General features: G+C 41.5%; 2 protein-coding genes across 2 annotated transcripts; one reads left to right on the top strand and one right to left on the bottom strand.

The window, feature by feature from the left end:
• Positions 1-931: 931 nt before the first annotated feature.
• LOC135262645 (heart- and neural crest derivatives-expressed protein 1-like) lies at positions 932-3,585 on the top strand. Its single transcript, XM_064349712.1, has 2 exons — positions 932-1,782; positions 2,822-3,585. Exons 1-2 carry the CDS (start codon positions 1,309-1,311, stop codon positions 2,915-2,917), a joined length of 570 nt encoding a protein of 189 aa, XP_064205782.1. The 5' UTR covers positions 932-1,308; the 3' UTR covers positions 2,918-3,585.
• A 4,614-nt stretch (positions 3,586-8,199) lies between these two features.
• On the bottom strand, positions 8,200-16,093 carry sap30l (sap30-like). The gene is made up of 4 exons (XM_064349713.1): positions 14,860-16,093; positions 13,036-13,158; positions 12,448-12,546; positions 8,200-9,389 (listed from the first exon to the last, which is right to left on the bottom strand). The coding sequence occupies exons 1-4, from the start codon at positions 15,043-15,045 to the stop codon at positions 9,261-9,263; spliced, it is 537 nt and encodes a 178-aa protein (XP_064205783.1). The 5' UTR covers positions 15,046-16,093; the 3' UTR covers positions 8,200-9,260.
• Between the last annotated feature and the right edge of the window lie 4,495 nt (positions 16,094-20,588).

The following is a 20,588-nucleotide window of genomic DNA, read 5'->3' as shown; positions in this document are numbered from 1 at the left end:
ATTTGACAAGGCGCTGTCAAGAAGTGATGGAAGACAAGTTGAACTGAATGACATAATTAAAATGGATACTGCCTACACGAAACACTTTCCCACGTCTTTATAGTAACTACAATTGCTTCTTATAACTCAGTGTTAAAACAATCCAGTCTGAATTTAATTAGGCCTTCAAGCGTGTTGATAATTTCTGTTTTCATGTGCTTTGAATATTTGCTTGGATAGGTACAATGCTCATTTGGGAGTGATACAAACGTGTAACAGAATTTTTAAATGACATTTATTTAAACCACATTTTGCCTGCGTATTTTCTTCAGATAAATAACTTGGTGCACAGTGAAGCGTAGGCCACAATTGGGGACTGAAGCCTTCGGAAAAGCTTGAGAGAAGTATTTAGGCTATATTGGCGCAATATATATAATAGTAAAAAAATGCAATACAAACACGTACGTTAAAATGTTAATAAACAAAAGATGATGTTAACATACAAAATATACTTCGATAAATCTCCCCTATCAATTTTGCCATAAAAATTGCTCCAAAGTAGATGTATAGCTGAAACACAATTCGCATTATACAGCAACAACATAAGGCCAAATTGAAAGAAGTGGAACATTAACGAAAAGTCTTAATAAACAAACTGAATTTGAATTCTAATGTAAATTGTGATTGGTTTAATTAGTAGAGAAATAGGAAAAAATATTAATACCATGTCTGTTTATGCCTCAAATTTTCTTAATCTCTTGCTTTGAGTGCCATCGACCATCCTCCCAGCATTTCATATCGAGAAGAAGCGTCACCATGCTTCAGAGATTGTTCTGCGCCGTTACAAACAGCCGCACCGCAAAATCTCCGCCCCATTCGGGGTATCTAAACTCCTATTGGCTGGCGCGTTGTTATGCCACTTTCAGCGCAATATAAACCTGGGCCTCAGCACCTTCAACAAGGGTCAGATTTCCAGCACAAATGACTCTAATCAACGGGTGGAAGACTTTACTCGAGACTGCATAGACGTATCCGGATTTGCTATATTTATCATTGACTTCACTAAAACCCTTTAACAGTATGACGTTATTATTCTGTTATTTTAAATTAATGGGCAAATAGCGAAAAACATTTATAAAGGATGCATCTTGAGATTGCACTTAAATCCACGAAGAAATCGCGATTCCGTGGGGCGCACAATTCTGATTAGACAATTCTTATTATTGTTCACCACATGGAAAAATTCTGAACTCTGAAAAGTAGCCGAGGGCGACCATTTTTCAAGACTCCAAGACGCGTAGGCTAATTTGGGTCCCCGTGCGTTTCAAGATGAACCTAATTGGGAGCTACCAGCACCATCACCTAATGCACGAGACCTTTCCGTTCGTCCAGAGGTGTCATCCAGACGCACAGTACTTCCAGAGCTGGGTGGTGAATCACGCAGAGGTTCCCGCAGACTTTCAGATCCAGCAGCCGTACTCTTCCGAGTTCAGCGGTCCGAGCGTCGCGCAAGACGCCCAGATGGACGCGCTGTCCGGGCGAATGGGGAAAAGACGAGCGTCCGGACCCAAGAAAGAGCGGAAAAGGACAGAGAGCATCAACACTGCTTTTGCCGAACTGAGAGAATGTATACCAAACGTTCCCGCGGACACCAAACTGTCCAAAATAAAGACACTGAGACTGGCCACAAGTTACATTGCCTATCTGATGGATGTTCTGGCAAAAGACACTGGTGAAACGGAGGGATTCAAAGCAGAAATAAAGAAATTTGACAGTAGAGATTTAAAAAGGAAACGAGAAGTGGTACGTTATGCTCGCCTGCATATGCAACTGAATTCACTGCTTACAATGCAGGACGATTTCTATACTATGGCCATGTGTTCTTTGTGAAATGCAATAATTATGAATACAATAATAGGAAATGTTATGAAATATAGGATATATATACATATAATGGTATAATAGAATAATAGTTCCTTACCTGGTATTTAACGGTGTTCTCGTCTTACCATTCGCACACAGTGTACCAAATATGCCTTCACACAACAGCAGCCAGGAACACCAAGTCGTACACGACAAAAAACATCGGTTTTGAGTGTTTTATTTACCATAAGGTAGCATGCCTAGGTTTAATAAATAATGTGGTATTTAGTCGTAAATTGTATTCAAAGCAATAAAAGGACTATGGCAACGACATATAGTATAAAAGTTGCAGAAGCGTGCATGGAGCCGCTAACTAGCAACTGTGTATTATTTTCGTCGAGACAAACAGGCCTACTCAGATTCCGATCTTGGTGAATATATAATGCAGTGCTGGATAGTCACCTTTTTCTAATTCAGTGACTTATTTATACATTCTCTTATAAAAGCCATCGAATGGTTAAAAAGGATTTACACTCTAGACCTTTCACTTTGTTCGGGCCTACTTGGAAATTGGCAGCTACGGAAAGCATTTTGTTCTGCAGGCAGATACACACAGGCACAGATACACACAGGCACAGATACACACAGGCACAGATACACACAGGCACAGATACACACAGGCACAGACACACACAGGCACAGATACACACAGGCACAGATACACACAGGCACACGCACACAGGCACACGCACACATACGGAAATTGTAATGGATGTCTGTAGTGACAGAGCCTATTAATCACACTGCACATTGTACATCAATCATATTGCAACCGAATTAACGTATAGACTGTATTTTTGCACAGGGCCTGCACGTTACAGTAGACCGTGGCTTTATTGATCTGTACTGCTGCTTTTTTAAATTTTAATAAATAACCGATTTTAAAGAGTTCTAATGCATACACTCTCTGTTTTCACAGAATGACGGTCTTCAGGATTCATTAGGAAGCGAGAAAAAGTTCAAAGGCAGGACGGGTTGGCCTCAACAGGTTTGGGCTCTGGAACTCAACCAGTGAATGGCTCGCGCCCCACCGAACGGCACCCGGCACTCAGACTCGGTATTCAAGCGCGCGTCTGGGAATACAACCACTTGTACACTTCAAAGTGCAATGTTATTCATTTGAATCTGGGGGGGCGGGATATTAGAGGACTTGAAAACGGCACCATTGCTAATAATTTAACCGTCTTATTAATTCGTTCTGTGCTATGGTTGTACCTAACTGTGATATTTCCCACATAATTTAAAACTAAATCATAAACGAATGAAAAAAGCCATTATTTTGTTGTGTTACGTTATTTTTAGTGTACAAAAAGGTGATTTAAGAAATGTCCTTGATCTTATAATGTTATGGCCACGTTAGCACTAGATACTTTTCTACTGAGGTGGTACTGACAAGCAAATATTGTATTTGTCGTACTGTATTCTGTGTGTGTAAATGTTTGAATCTACCTCAAATAACTGTCACCTTACGTTTGGCTCAGATGAAATAAATATTAAAATTATAAAATGATCTGTACTCCTAAATACAGAATATGGCAATAGAAATTATTTTGCCGCAGTTGTATGCACTCTCTATACGCATTCGCTTCTATCCAGAAATCTAGGCATGCGAATTATTATTATTGTTATTATTATGATTATTTCGACATAATTCCTTACATATAAAATAAACATAATAAAATTAAGGCTTATAGACAATAAATTGAAGGGTAAAAGGCCAAAGTACTTTTCCGATGGTTGATTATGATGCTCATAACCCAAGTTGACACAGGATGCAAAATCCATAATTTTGATATTGCACGAAGGAAGAATTGGAGTACGCTCTTAACATTATGAAGGTACACTAATATTATTGATATTACTAAGGTTGTGCCGGTTATATTTGCACTTCAGCCCAGAGTAAAACCGTATCCAACTTAGCGATAAACAGATTTAAGAGAGTGGTAAAAACATTAGCTGGTCCTGTAAGAAACGAAACAATATAACAATTACTCGAACAATCATTAAGTGCCGTGCTCCAGGTGTAAGGACAAAACGCACGAGACTTAAACTGAATCCAACATATTTCTCACTAATAATATCCAGTGATACTCACAATAATATACGAACATTAGTATCTTACAGTTTCATACTGATATAAATTATGTATGCCATCACAGTATAAATCAGGGGTTATATTGAAAATTGGATGTAGCTTGCAATGTGCCGTGCGATTGATATAACAATATACATATGCACCATAATTTCTGGCAATACAAGATTTCTATATGCTTTTAATATTTGCAGCTGTAATACCAATACACATTTTATTTTACACATTCAATTATGATATTAAAAGGTATCAGGAAAAATCTCAAGAGATGCTTGTTTAAAATAAACTTTAAAAACACAGAGCAGATGGAGTTTGTCTTGGCATTGCCCGTCGCTGGATTCGTAGGAGTAGGCCTATTTGCTTTCGATAAATCTCGTGTTTATTTACGTGTTTCTTATCTCGTGCTTGGTGCTGAGGAAACACACAAAAAAGGGGTTAACACGCGAAGCCACGAGACTTCGAGGAGCCGCATAAAAATTCCTTTTTCCGACGTTAGGTTCATTCGGAATTAGTGGTAAACCTGGCAAAAATCAATGTCAGGCTGTCGCAGGAGAGATGACGCAATTATGTAGCTCTATACAGGCGCCCTTTCCCGTAACCTTTGATAAATAAACAAGCGTCAAATTATATAGAGAATTTTATTTTGATGTCAGGTTTAAATCTGAATCCATATTTTTCCAACAAGGCTTGTGCATGCCGTCTACTCACGTCAGTTGGTAAATTATAATATTTTAAGCGAATGCAGGCCACTGGGGATTTGCGCATTTTAAAAATAATTCGAAATTTGAGCGCACGCATAGCCATGATGCAATTAACTATTTGACCGATTAAACAGAAAGGGGTTAATAATAAATATCTGCCACCCAGCCAATGCTTCGATGAGCTCGTAAGACAGAGCCTAGAACGGCCTTAAAGATAGAAGTCTGCGATGCGCCGTATCTCCAGTTACTGGCCAGAGCAGATGGAAACCCCGGTTGACTGAACTGCTCTGAGTGGTCAACAATTTCCATCAATCAGTATCAAATGCTTGCATCTATCGAAAGTCGCAAGCTGGTCTTATTTTTGAAGATTCCGAAACAAAATAAAAGCAGAATAAAATTTCCGTCGTTATGACTGCATATGCTCGAAAACCACAACAGTATATGAAGCCCTCTAAGCGCTGCACAGCTATGAAAAAAACATCATAGCATAACAACTATGTTCCACAATAGAAAACTATATCTTTCCTTTTCTATTAGCACATTCGAAAATCTGAATAAAAACTATGCATTAATTAAAATGCTTTATGTTAATATCGACTATTTAAAGGTAGGGAAAAACATGTGAAAATCATACAAAATAAAACCTAATTAAATCATAATGGTTGAACGATTACCTTTAGCACCCAGTAAACAAAATTAATGGCAAAAAAGGGCCAGTTTATGTCGCATCAGTCCCGTCCAATAGGAAGACGGCGGCACGTGGCAAGAATTGTTTCAGGGAGATATCTGAAACGGAGTAGATTGATTACGGGATTACTCGTGCGTTTCTAAAATCACGTGCAACAACAACGGTACCCAATATCCCGGCACAATCAACACATCAGATTATAACCAACGCAAACCAGGTGGTTGCTTCTGTATCTTTAAAACCCTAAACAATACAACACCAGCACAGTGGCCAACTGCAAACAGAACTGAAACATGAAATACAAATTTCCAACTAAATAAGCAGCCTACATTTACGCAATTGTATTTTCAATAAGCGTGCGCAAAGTGATACTAAGAAAATGTCTATTGCTGCCAATAGGCATTCGCAGTGGCGTCACAGCAACATTACGCGTGCATCAGAGGCCGGATTTGGCTACAGCTTATACTAGGAATCGTCATGATCAGCCACTTACATTATTCTAGAATTATAGCTGGTCCTGGAAACCTGGACAAACGTGATAGTTTCACGACAATCACCAGCTTACTAATCAACAATTACAGTGTACACGTGGCCCCTATTGGACTCATAAACTCTGTTAGAGTTGAATTAACACTGGACATATTACTCTGTATGCAGTCGTTTAGGGCCATCCCGAGGCCACACAATTTAACTTTTTAAATTTTATTTTTAATGTTGGAGCACCTTGGGGCCACAACAGCATTCTTGCTCATGGACACCAAAGCCCTCGGTCCGGCACTGCTTGTTGCGCACAGTGGGTTCCAACGACTCAGATTTAGTAAACGGATGTATGTAGAATTTGTCACAACAAACACGTTCTATTATTTCTCTACAAGGCGTCCTGTATATATTTAAAAAAAAACGGAAGAACAACCAAGCGGATATCAAACGGAAAATGTAACGTGTAAAGTTAAGAAGAAAAAAATCAGAATAGCATACAGCAGGCGGAAAATTGTTGCACGCGACTATAATCGTAATGACACCTTCGAGCGGTCAGCATACAGGTGGGTTGTTTCCGACTTCCCACATTTAAACGCTTTTCACGGGAGCCAACGCAGAAAGGTAAGCGCGGGAAAGGTTCACATTATTTTATAAACGGTTTTTGGCTTTGGGCAGCTGGTCCAGGGAGGGCCAATAGAAATTACGACAATGGTGCCACCAAGTGGTAGCACAGACAACAGACCGTGTTCACTCACCCATTTCGACAGGCACTCTGCTGCTTCGAAAGACAAATCACAAACAGGCCTATGCGTGGCTGACTGGGAATACTATTCATATCACTGCACTGGTCAAAAAAACAACAACAAAAACATGCAACATGCATAGTATCAGAAAGCGCTAAAAGGTAAGAACTATAACCAGTAATAGCATGAAATGCCAGACTAAAATGCCAGTTATTAAAAAAAAAGGAAAAAAAAGGAAAAAAAAAAAAAAAAAAAAACATTCCACACTGCTTAAATCGTCATTTTATGGGCTTAAAAAGGAGGGTGGGAAAAATGTGTAACAAGAACAACTTATATTTGTTCAGTTAAAATCACTCCTGAGCATTCAAACTAAATCCCAAACCTGCAGTACATCGGTACAAGTCACCATGATAGCAGTAAAATGGCGAAATTCTTGTTATTGACACATGACATTTATTAAACGCAATAAGCAGCACGATAGATATGCGTTTGGAAATTAACAGCAATTTAGTCGATTAAGTTACAGCCAGAGTTTACATATTACACAACTTTGGGGGGAAAAAAACAGAAAATTCTACAACCTATATTCGACCTGGCAAAGGCATTTACCTACAGCACACAGGAGGACAACTGTAAACAAACTAAAAAGGCAAACAAATAACAGAAACATGATCAAACTCTACTAAGGGCAGGGCTCCACATGTGGAAAAATACCATGTTATCACCTCTCTCCGAGATCTGTTCTTCCAGCAAACAACACACTTGGATATGCAGTGTTAGCAACATCATCTAATTTACAATGGACAAACCACCTCTTAAAGGCAACACTATAAGTCTAACAGACCTGTGACACCTCTGACAAGGTATCTGAGTTTACAAGCTGTGTACAATAGTAGAGTGAAGTCCCACAGGCTGAACTTACAATTCTTACCTCATAACAACCCCCCCCCCCCCCCACCCCACACCCCCAACAACAGTTGCCAGGATGGTTTTAGAGATGCATAATACTCTTTTATTTTTTTCTCTTAAAACTTAAGTGCCAGCGTTGGTGTCACTACTTTATTCTGGAACATTATGAACCATAATTGATATTTTTACAGCCATATTTTGTCTTAAACAGCCAGCACAGGTGAACATGATCAACTCTCACCACTGACTGTAGCCAAAACGGCCACAGAAGCTTCGGTCCGGAGGAGGGAATAATTCTAACATTTAAGCCTTTCCATTTGGCTACACTGAAGAGGACATCTGCACCTTGAGTCAATAAAACAAAAGGCTTTTTCTCCACAGAAGTTATTTACAGTAAAAATTGTCTCCTGAATTTATTCTGCTTTATTCAATATTAATATTCAATTTTTAGGGTGAAATATAATAAAAGGCCTCACTGAAGATTAAACAACCATTTCAGTTTTTGAGTGAAATGAATTAACCACTGTCTAAAAACTGTGAACGATCATGATTTTAAATTGTGACAAAACTGACAAATGAGGAAACTGAACATTTAAAATCGTATCACTCCCCAACCACCAGGCCCAAAAACTTGGTAGAGTGGGAATTTAGAGCTGTTTTACTTTAAGTGAAGTACAAAAGAAAAAAAAAAAACATTCTTTAATTTTTAAACACCTTGATTTCGTTTGACACTTGAAGCAAAAAAAAAAAAAAAAAAAAGCAGACCGGAAATAAGTCATTTTTTAATTTACATAGTCCATACAATCTCAAACTAAGAAACTACAACATTCAAACATTCATACGTTTCAGCGGACAGATCCTATATCTGGAGAGGCGCAAGCGGGAAGCCAGGGCGCACAGGGAAGGAAACGGCTCGTGACGCCCGAGTCCTCGGCCGCGAGGCGGATAACGGGCGAGCTCTCGGCCGTGTGGCTCGTAACGCGCGAGTCATCGGTAGTATGAAGCAACGCAGCCTGTATTACGAGTTCTAATGCGCTACGGGTCTGCTCCTGCCAGTCACAGAAAGACGGGCAGAAAAGAACAGAGCTGAAGGGGGAAAGTGTCAAATCAGCACAGAGAAGCGGCAGGCTCTCTGACAGTCTTCAGTCTCGGCGCAGCAGTCCGTATTTAAATAACGACGCTTTCTCGGCACCCACAGCATTAGCTACTGGACCACGCTGCCGGCGTTATCTCAGCAAAATCACCAAGGGGAACATTTCCATCAGGATTAACTTTTTTTGCCCTGGGGTTTGGCACAATGAACAGCCAAGACAAGAATTTAAAGTAGAAAAGGGATAATAAAAAATAAAAATAAAAAAAGAGTAGGCCTATTTCTACCTCAGCCAAACTGGGTCTCGTCCGTTACATTTTATTCAACTGCAACTCAATATGACGGAGTTCTGTGGAACAATATTAAGAAACTGCTACTTCTGTTTTCGACACAACATTTAACAGTTGGAAAGAGTCACCAGTAAACTGTGTGGGGGGGTTTATAACCCCTACATTTGTAGTATAAAGTTAAGTATAAAGATTTAATCTGGGGCTTAACTAAATGAATTATTTCTTCCAGATAATGGTGTATTCACATAATAAATTCACCCTGCGGAGTCTGAAAAGTCTTAATTTAGGCCAGGCTGGGTAGGCCTACAAACCATTCGGCTTACGAGCACAACCACCAAATTAAAATCGCGCTGAAATATGTAACCTCAGTCAAGCTGTTTACTGCCGTCGGATTTCTGGTCCAGTCGGCTTTTGTTGCTCTTCACCATGTAGATGAAGTAGGTCAGCGTCTCCTTCTCGTTCACAGGAATATTCCGGAAGTGACGGCTCACCGTCTACAAAACATAAGGGCAAAATGCAATTTGCTTACAACGCAATCGGAAAACGTTTTCTGCTTCAAGCAAGGTGGAGAAAAAGCACACGCAAAAACAAATAACAAAACAAGATAACTGGAGAAGTAGAACTGCCGAAGACAAGCCTGAATGCATATCAAGCCATTAATAATCATTTCTTGCCTACAATTCAGTCCAACTTCCCTCTCGGAAAATTCCAAAAAATAAAATAAAATAAAAATAATTTCATATCCAAACAGCAGCAAAGCACGAGAGAGGCCGGGAATGTTTAACAACGCAGGGGAGTCTTTCCGACCCAAAAAACAAACTAACTCAAGGACATTATCGATCGCTCTTCAGGTCAAACGGCAAAGTCAAGACCCGACAGGTCCATTCAGGGGAGCAGCGGCAGCTAGCAGCAGCTATCCACAGCAGTAATTGGACGGAGGTGTGGACTCGTGCTTTTATTAATGGTGTGCAGGTCTCATTACGGGGAGTCTGGACCTCTCCGCAGCCAGGGGGGAAACGTTCAACTTGCAGCGCAGCGCGGCTTCATTTATTTTCACAAAGCTCCTAATCACCCCGGCAGGCTGGGGAGCTCGCGCCGAGAGCGCGAGGACAGGGTCAGAGCCAGCTGCGGGATTACAACGGCTTCACCTGTTGATTTCACAAATGCCCTTAACAGCCACCGGACCACCAATTATTTCCCAATGTAACGGTCTCACCACATACATCACCGTTTGTGTATCGTAAAGGCTGCATTAATCACCGGGCACGCGGGTTCAATAGCCCTAATTTGTGGGCACAGCGTGTTTGTTTTTGCAAACTTGCAAAAGCTAATTGAGCTTCCATGACTTCTAAACAGGCACACCATTCGTTATGCTGTCAGACCAGAATTCCTACAGTTATTGCAATTTCCCTGTTTGCAGGCTGCAGGACTCTAGATAACTGTCAGTTTGAGCAAAGGTAACCCTAAAAAAAGAGAGGGGTTTCACTGCTTTCAGTTTTGATGTTTGAAGTGCTAAATGAATTGCCTTTCCCAGAATGCTAGTTTGGGGGAGATCTTACCCCCCCCCCCAGTTACGCCCCAGCGTCATTTTTACCCTGCCCATAACTACATAAAAGCGATCAGATATCACCTTTGAACGGTTGATGCAAGTCAGTCATGTAGTATTTTCATTTTGGTAGCGGAGTCGCGGGTAATTACAGCGTGAAAGTTAAAGCCGGTGGAATGCATCATTGTTTAAAAAAAAGGGGGGGGAACACAAAAAAAAAAACACTTGCATGCAATGAAAGTCGGCGTTTGATTCTTCAAAATGCCTGCTTAGCATCCACATGACTACAAAGACAGTATTGTTTGTCATTTGGGTATATTGATGTTAAACAGTGTTCAAGGGCGAGTTAATTTAAATAGAAAGGAGTTTGCACTAGAAAGAGCTGAGCCTTTTTTCCCTGTTATGCTTGACTGGCTTTTGGCCTGTGACATTTTACATCATAGCAGCCAGCTTACCTTTAAAGACTACGAAACAGATGTTCGGCAGAAGTGGCTGAGATCTTTTAATAATTCCACGCCAATTGAGGATAGCAAGCCAACGGCCCCAGCTGTTTAAAGATTAAAGGAAACGTTTCTTTCTTTGTCCTAAGCCCCTGTACATCCTCAAAATAAAGTGCTTAAATTGAAAACATTTTATGCAATCTTTAGTCATTTTTGAGATTTGTGTACCCTGGGATGTTGTCATGCAGTAATATCCCAGGGAATATATTTTGTTGCGCAAAGCATTTGTGGCAAAAATAAAATAAAAATAAATCAGCGTGATAAACGTGGCCTTTATGGAGCTTTCTGGCATCGAATCAAACATTTTCACTTATGAAAACATACAATCTTGTCCAAATGAACAAAAACCCATTTCAAACGAACTGGAAGGACACTGAAGTATGCAGCAGATTTATGGGTCCTTAGACTTCCTACTCTGCTCAGCAGGACACTAAAACACTCTTGAAATGTTTTGGAGCCCCAGTCAAACGTGCCGCCCAATGCACGTTGTTCGGAGCCAAATTTTTAAAGTGGGAACTGAAGCCATTGCTGCGCTACACTACAGACGCCATGACTGCACTGCAACACCCAGCATCCTTCAGAAGAGAATCCCTGAGTCAGGACATATAAGGGAAGGAAAGAGAGCAGCACACCAGTGACCACTCAAGGATTCATATTTAATATTTAACCAGACCAGTGCTGGCAGTGACCACTAAAGGATTCATATTTAATATTTAACCAGACCAGTGCTGGCAGTGAGCACTAAAGAGATTCAGATTTATTAAATATTTAACCACACCAATGCTAACAGTGACCACTAAAGGATTCATATTTAATATTACAGACATGCTGCAGTGACACTAAGAGATTCAATTATTAAATATTTACCCACACCAATGCTACAGTGACCACTAAGGATTCATTTTAATATTTAACCAGACCATCTGGCATGAGCACTAAAGAGATTCATATTTATGAATATTTAACCACACCAGTGCTGACAGTGACCACTAAAGGATTCATATTTATATATTTAACCAGACCAGTACTGGCAGTGAGCACTAAAGAGATTCATATTTATTGAATATTTAACCACACCAGTGCTAACAGTGACCACTAAAGGATTCATATTTATATATTTAACCAGACCAGTCCTGGCAGTGAGCACTAAAGAGATTTATATTTCTTAAATATTGAACGCACAGGCCAGTCTCTGCGTTACCTCTGCCAGCTGTGCTTTGTGTAGGCCGAGGCCCTGAACGCACAGGCCGATCTCTGTGTTACCCCTGCTGGCTGCGCTGTGTTTAGGTTGAAACCCTGAACGCACAGGCCGATCTCTGTGTTACCCCTGCTGGCTGCGCTGTGTTTAGGTTGAAACCCTGAACGCACAGGCCGATCTCTGTGTTACCCCTGCTGGCTGTGCTGTGTTTAGGTTGAAACCCTGAACACAGGCGATTCTGGTTACCCCTGCTGGCTGTGCTGTGTTTAGGTTGAAACCCTGAACGCACAGGCCGATCTCTGCGTTACCTCTGCCAGCTGTGCTTTGTTAAGGCCGGGCCTGGTCTGCAGCTTGTAGTGCCTCTTGTAGCGTCTCAGGGTGTTCACCTGAAGCTGAAACAGATCCACCTGCAAAGACATTAACACAAGCTGTTCAGAGGGGCTTCTGGGAAAAAGAGCAGAGGAAAGTGCACACGGTAAGAGATACTGGCTGATTTCACCATGAGCAGAGAAGTTGGGCTCGATTCACATTACACATACGAATGCAAATATTATGAATATGAGTATCTTATGTGTGAGGTAGTAATGTGAACCAACCTCAAATATATTATTGATTCAGTCACAATGACAACTATACAGTGTCATGCCTGGACTAATTTGACTTGAATTTGCAAGACACCTGGTTTAAAAAGCAGTGTTCTGTATTAATCTGACGGTCATACAGCTAATTCTACAAGTTCAATGAACAGGCAATGTACACAGCAGTATTGAAAGAGGAATGTCAAAAGTCTTCACACCCTGGTTATGAAATTGACTATATTTCAGATCAAAGTGTACTTTGAGTACAAATAAAGAGAACTGTTCTTTTTTTTTGCCCATATCTTGCTTAAATTTTACCTCTGGTATTTCAACGTCGTGGTCGGGGGATTCCCCGCCATCGTCGCTGGTTTTTCTCTTGCGTTTGTTGCGGACGCTCTGGATGAAGTTCTTGTGGAAGTCACAGATGTACAGGTGTCTCACCTAGAACCAGGAATGGATATGAGCCACAGCATCCACAGCAGTGCACAAGACCCACACCATCCACAGCAGTGCACATGACCCACACCATCCACAGCAGTGCACATGACCCACAGCATCCAAAGCAGTGCACATGACCCACACTATCCACAGCACCATCCACAGCAGTGCACAAGACCCACACCATCCACAGCAGTGCACATGACCCACACCATCCACAGCAGTGCACATGACCCACACCATCCACAGCACCATCCACAGCAGTGCACAAGACCCACACCATCCACAGCAGTGCACATGACCCACACCATCCACACCAGTGCACATGACCCACACCATCCACAGCAGTGCACATGACCCACATGACCCACAGCAGCATATTCATATCTGTGTCTCTGCATTTCAGCCAACCATTCTCCTGCTCACTGAAGGTATGTTTGCAAAGGCTTTTTGTATTTGTTTAACTTTGAGTGGGAGAAGAGTGGGGGGGGGGGGGGGGGTGGAATCACACCCACATCACTATGTACCTTGTACTAATACGCACTAAATATTTTTATGTTAACATTACTTTGGTAAAAATGAAACATTCCCGTAACCCAATACTAGACCTCGTTCACAGTGCAAGAACCTAAAAAAGAGTAACTAAAACACATGTATTAATTTGTATTAAACTAGCCCAATATGAAAAATAATTTTAGATTTGGAGTCACTACACATACATCTATTTGTAAGGTGCACTAATACAATATAAACAGTCTGCAACACTCAAAAATCTGCACTAATGAAAATACAGCTGAGTTTATAAAGTAGATGCATAACTGTCAAGTCAGCGAAGGCATCTTCAGTCAAGATGCATTTTAAATTGTTTTCATTTACAGTTTTGAGTTTGATATCAAGGCATGCAGTGTGAGTTCATATCTGCAAGACTGGTTAATTGCTGATATAGAACCAGAACAAATATTGTCATTAGTAGGCTATATTCAGCATATGAATGAGCGGTCGCCGGTTATAATTCAGCATTTTAAGAACTGACAAGTTTAAATTTTCGGCACGTGGGTCCCAATGCCCACTAGTGGCGCGTATTTCTCCTACACTCAGCCCAGCTCAGACTGACACCGCTCGCGGAACGGAATTCCCTGCAGGATGAAGGGCAGTGTGCACCAGCGCGCCCTTCCTTTTCAGTAGCGGAATTCGCGTTCGTGTGGCGGCATTCAGTCTCGCGCACCACGCAACCGATGGCTTCCTTAGCAACAGCCTTCTCAGTGTAGTAGGAGGCGTGGAAACAAGTGATGTCATTTAGCAAGTTAAGGCTCTGGACACGCCATTTAACCAGACTACTGTGTGCATTTAACCAACATAAGCAAGCTAGCAATAGGTCACATTCAAAGCGCGCTTGCTTTCCCCCGAACTCCATTTCGAATAAAACAAAATAAGACGCAGTCCAAAACGTATTTTTCAATCTAATAAATTTAACTTGCCTAAATATCACTATTGATCGATTAAATCGTAACCTAGATTGCAAGGTTAGATATTATTTTTCAGCAATTACGCTAGCAAGCTAAGCTACTTTTTGGTGGTAATTATGATCACACTGTACATTAACGCACTACAGAACTGTTCTTAATCATGCAGGTAGTTCTACGTTCATCTTGCACAAACCAACTATGCCTTTGTAAAATGCAAATCTAACCTTAAGTTACTTACGCTCTTGTCGATGTCCAGTTTCAGTTTCTTCTGCGATATGCTCTTCTGGATCCGCTTGCTGAAGGAGGCGTTTCCAGCAGAGCGGCCACAGCGCTCCCCGTCTTCAATTAAACAACAACTCTGGCCGTAAAACGGCGGCGCCGACGGGCCATCGTGGCTGTCTTCTTCCGTACTAAACCCATTCATACTGTAATTATCAGTCAATAACGAGTTCCCTCAGGAGTATCGTTATTAGCTAGCTCCCACCCCAGTTATGGCTGGCCACCTAACGTTTGCGAACAATAATATAAACAATAACGCGCGATAGTAGTACTTACGTAGCGCGACCTATTTTGTTAGACTAAATAAATCGTCATAAACGCGAGATTAAGAACCCCGTCTTCACAAATTGGCAGTTAGCAAACTACGTGTGAATTATCGCCAATGGCCAACCTTGTAGAAAAATATCACGATCACACAAGGCCTCCAACTAAACTAGTCAGGTACAAGGTTACTTAGACTACGTTGTTTCACTCCCGGTCGTTTTGCATTAGCTACCTAACATTTGCCAAGAGCTACCACCGAATGCTATAAACTCGACTATAGATACTAGCCAGCTAACAGTTCAAAACACTGTAGTGTAGTTAGTCGATGTTTGCGCTAATAAAAACACGGGAGTTGGCAAGCTAGGAACAATCTGTTGACGCTGGCACCCGTAAACGATAGGTGACTGAGAAATGCTAGTTCAGCTACATCTGCTACCACGCTAGATAGCGTTACGTGAACTGTGCATTTAGAGCAATGAAGGAAAGATGTCGAACTGTAACGTTAAGTTAGAGCTAACTTAAAGCTATCGTTCGTTCGTATAACACTTCCACTTACTGCATACCGAAAGTTAACAATAACTATCGGGTAACAACTACTAAATCGAAATGTGTGTAACGTTAGGCTAGTATCCCAATTCCCTCAGTTTTCTATGGTCGATTCCAGATATCGTTACTCTAACTGTAGATAAAGGCTGTTGACTATGCTACCAAAAAGACCTCAACACGGACAGACAGACTTGCGGAAGGTTAGTAATCGTTACTCTTTCAATAAATGACAAAAACGCCTCTTCGTCCGCACCACCAATTGCACACAATATCCAAAATTAATTGTAACGTTGTCAGGCTAAGGTAGCCGCATCTCTAAACTAAACGGTACAATGTAACTACACATCTAATCCTTACCGCGGAAGTATAGAAGCTAAACTTGATTGGCTAATTTTTCATATAGGCGGGCTTTAGTAGAACCATTTTGCACTTCATTGGCTGGTGTCACCGCTTCCCGAATCTCCAGCGCAGTTTAAGTTGATATATTGATAGAACCACAGGAGGCTCAGTGACATCGTAGTTTGGATGTCGATAGTAAACCATATATAGTAGTCGACATGCATACTGACAGAATGATAGCTACTTTATGTGACGTGAGCTGGTCAGCTTGGTGCCAAGCTAACGGAGCCAGAAACTCACTCGCCCAGTCTGAAAGTAAGTTGTGAGTATATGACAAGGCAAGGGTTACTGTGAGAGTGTTCATGAACCATCGAAGTGTTTACTGAGGCCAAATAGAAAAGGTTGTCCACGCGGATCTGCATCTGGATTTTTAGTCCTGATAAAGCAATTTTATCCATCTTTATATTTATGTCCTATGCGCTTTTATTTTTCTTTGTTGCCATTTTCGCCTCATTTGTTCTCAAAAACTTTTTATTGTTTTTATCATGATATTTTGATGCAATATTACTCGTCTCAGTTGCTTTTGTTTTATCAACATCTATGCATCATTTGCGCACAATGCCTTAAAACTGTTACGCAAAGTTTATGACTGTTATTATTATTCTTTTATTATTAAAATTATTAATATATCTATCATGGCCAGGACGCAGAGGTTCACAAACAGTTTAATGTGATGAAAGGCAGCATCTCATCAACATTAACCTCTTATCCCATTTGTACAAAGGGAGGCAAAGCTGTTCTGGACCTGAGCTAACAAGGATGATACAGGTTCCACTCCCAAGAAGGAAAGTACTGCAGTACTGCTGAGCAAGATGTATAACATGAGCCCCATCAATAATTATCCAGCAGTATACACTGTATGACAAAAAGTATCTGGACGCTTCTTGGTCTGGGGCTGTTTTTCATGGTTTGGGCTAGGCCCGTTAGTTCCAGTTAAGGCAAATCTTAAAGCTACAACATACAATCATATTCTAGACTATTCTGTGCTTCCCCAACAGTTTGGAGGAAGACCCTTTCATTTTTCAGCATGACAATGCCCCCAGGCACACAGGAGGGCCATATAGAAATGGTCTTGTCAAAAACGTTGTGGAAGAACTGGCCTGGCCTGCACAGAGCCCTGACCTCAGTCCCATCCAACATGTTTGGGATCAATTGGAAAAACAACTGCGAGCCAGGCCTAATCGCCCGATCAGTGCCTGACCTCACCAATGCTCTTCTGGCTGAATGGAAGCAAATACCTGTAGCAATGCTCCCACATCTAGTATAAAGCCTTCCCAAAGAGTGGAGGTAATTGTAGCAGCAAAGGGTGGATCAGCTCCATATTAAAGCCAATAATGAATGCATTGGGTGAGAGGCAGGAATACACACTAGACAGGTCGCCAATCCATCACAGGGTACACATCAACATTCACTGGCACACCCATAGGGTCTAGGGGCAATTTAGGCTCTCCAATTAGCCTAATCTTCAGGTCTATGGACTGTGGGGGGTAAGTGAAATACTCAGAGGAAACCCACGCGGACGTAGGGAGAACATGCAAACTCCTCACCGAAAGGCCCAGGCCAGGATTCTAACCCAATACTATCTTGCTGTGAGGAAGCCCCATACAATTGGGCTGTGAAAAAGGCAATAAATGCATCAACAGTGTCATCTGCTGGGCTCGAACCTTCCTTTCCTTTTGAGCGAGTACGTCCATTGGGTAAAGGTGGATTTTTTTTTCAGAATTCTGTTTCAGCCGAAATGAGAGATTATTCTGCGACTTTGCATGCATTCTCTTCCTTGGCTGTGTACTGACTTGAAAACACTGTAATTTTCGACAGGAATATGTGACGCACACAAAATGTATGGTCACATTTTATGCAATTCTATTTAGTACGCATTTGTTATATTTGTTTCTCTGAGCGGACCACTCTAATATGAGCCAGAACGGTCAGCTATTGCCCCCTTGTGAATTTACAATGACTCTCTACGGAAACGTAATTTGAGTAATTCAGTCTTGCCAGTGGAGGGCAGTGTGGCGCTTTGCATCTCCCATGGGCTGTCTTAGCGAACGGACTTCTCACAGACCTATTTGTGGATTTTTTCCCCCAAATTGTGCCGCAAGGATTGTATCAAAAATCCACATATAAGTGCAAGCAACATTAAATTCTCGAATGAGAACCAGCTACATTTATTTGCGCATCAGCTACATTTATTTGTGAATCAACTGGATTTATTTGTGGGTCGGTTACATTTATTTATTTTTGAGACAATAATACTCCCTTAAAGCTGCACTGAAAGCATGTGTCGTCTGTGTTCCGCTTCCTTTTATACAGAAAGTCAGGAACTCTTATCTGTTTATGGACTCAGAGCCTTAGACCTGTAACTGATACGCCATAAAATGCAAAAGACAAATTGTGTTCATGTTTTCCTTAGACAACTCTGGGGAAAAAACAAACAAACAAAAAACCAAAAACAAACAAACAAAAAAAACTCATGGTTGGACAACTTTTCAACCCACAGCCAGACATCTACCAACGAATGATGTGTACAAACATTTAACTTTATTTCTTAGCAGATCGGAGTTGATCTTCTTTGAATGTAGTATGTTCTGAAATCTGTGTTCATGGAACACAATAGGCTACACTATGGTAAATGGCCTGAAAGCACTCCAGTGGTTGTGGAAGTGGTACATTATTGATTATTGTGTGTGTGTGTGTGTGTGTGTGTGTGTGGGAAGGTCTTACCCTCACTTCTCAGGATGTTCTAACCACTAAGGTTCTATTTTCACATGATATGTGGTTTTACCTCAGTGCCGACGGATATGCATAACCATGTATGCTAGTAGTATAAAATGCCTGTCTGTGCTCTTTCTTCATTGCTCGGATAGCTCTGTGAACATTAGAGCTCTGCAAATAGCCTGCATTAATACCACAGTGCCAACCTGAAAGTGGCCTTTGTCCACATCAATTCATGGTGCTGTGACCCGGATGGCAAAAGATTTCCACAAGTCACAACTGCTTCGGATCGACAACTAAGCAGACACTGCTGGCCTGAAATATAGGTAAGGGACCTTTTGAAATCCCTGTTAGAGTGTCTGTGTTGTCGGGTCGAATTACGTGACGCTATCCACTTTGAATAACTGTTGGTATTAATGTTGGAATGGCTGTCTTTGAAATATGAAATATGACAACTATATGATCACAGACGTGAAAGGCATTTGTAAGTTGTGCATATAGGAGGTTCAAGTCCCATATTTGATTAAAGAACATTTGCGTTTGTGGGTTAGAGTCCCACACTCACATTCAAGAGGGCTTGTGAATGTGGTAGGATGGGGTAGGTGTATAAAACTGCACTTAGATGTAAAGTTGAAGTAATACCAATACTGGAATGGGTTAAAGTCTGAATTGTAATAGTTAAAGTCCTTAATGACGGTTTGGTGTCCCGAGCAAAGATCTGACGACACACGCTGAATAAACATATTGCAAATAATTGATAAATAAAATAAACAAAATGGGAGGTGATTCTTCAGTTCCAGTCCCTCCTAGAGGTACCCCTGCATTTTATATGTATACCCGTTATTCTCACGCTAGTTGTGAATTCTTAGATGACTGGAATTTGTACACGTGCAACAATCTAGAACTCCAATTTCCAAAACATGGCACTTTCAATCTAGATAGAATTAAGCATTTGAAGGGTGCGCTTGAATCCCGCAGAAGTAAAATATCACAAAAGCAATGGAGTCAATATACCTCATGGTACGAAGAGGCGACGAAACGACGCATTGAATCTCAATCACAAGAGCTGGCTGAATTGCAAAGTGAGTTAAATGAAACAAAAAAAAAATTAAATAGAATGGAAGAACAGCTTGATTTAGCTCAGCAACGCGATGTTCAACATCACCGACATCAACAGCCTGTCGTTTCTTTTGAGGAACCTGAACCTACAGTGGTCCAAACATCCCGTCTTGTTATTAACAGGCCACTGGCTCGTGCTGAGCCCGCTTGGAATCACATGTTGCCACGGCAGCGGCACAGGCCCACCAGTCATGTCGCTTATTTTGAGGAACCTGAACCTACAGTGGTCCAAACATCCCGTCTTGTTATTAACAGGCCACTGGCTCGTGCTGAGCCCGCTTGGAATCACATGTTGCCACGGCAGCGGCACAGGCCCACCAGTCATGTCGCTTATTTTGAGGAACCTGAACCTACGGTGGTCCAAACATCCCGTTTTGCTAAAGACCAGCCACTGGCTCGCGCTGAGTCCGCTCGGAATTGCGCGTTGCCACGGCAGTGGCACAGGCCCACCAGTGATGTCGCTTATTTTGAGGAACCTGAACCTACGGTGGTCCAAACATCCCGTTTTGCTAAAGACCAGCCACTGGCTCGCGCTGAGTCCGCTCGGAATTGCGCGTTGCCACGGCAGTGGCACAGGCCCACCAGTGATGTCGCTTATTTTGAGGAACCTGGTCTTACGGTGGTCCAGTCATCCAGTCTTGTTAT

Source organism: Anguilla rostrata, chromosome 9, assembly GCF_018555375.3.
Source record: "Anguilla rostrata isolate EN2019 chromosome 9, ASM1855537v3, whole genome shotgun sequence".
NCBI classification, from domain to species: Eukaryota; Metazoa; Chordata; class Actinopteri; order Anguilliformes; family Anguillidae; genus Anguilla; species Anguilla rostrata.
This window is presented reverse-complemented; position numbering and strand designations above follow the sequence as displayed.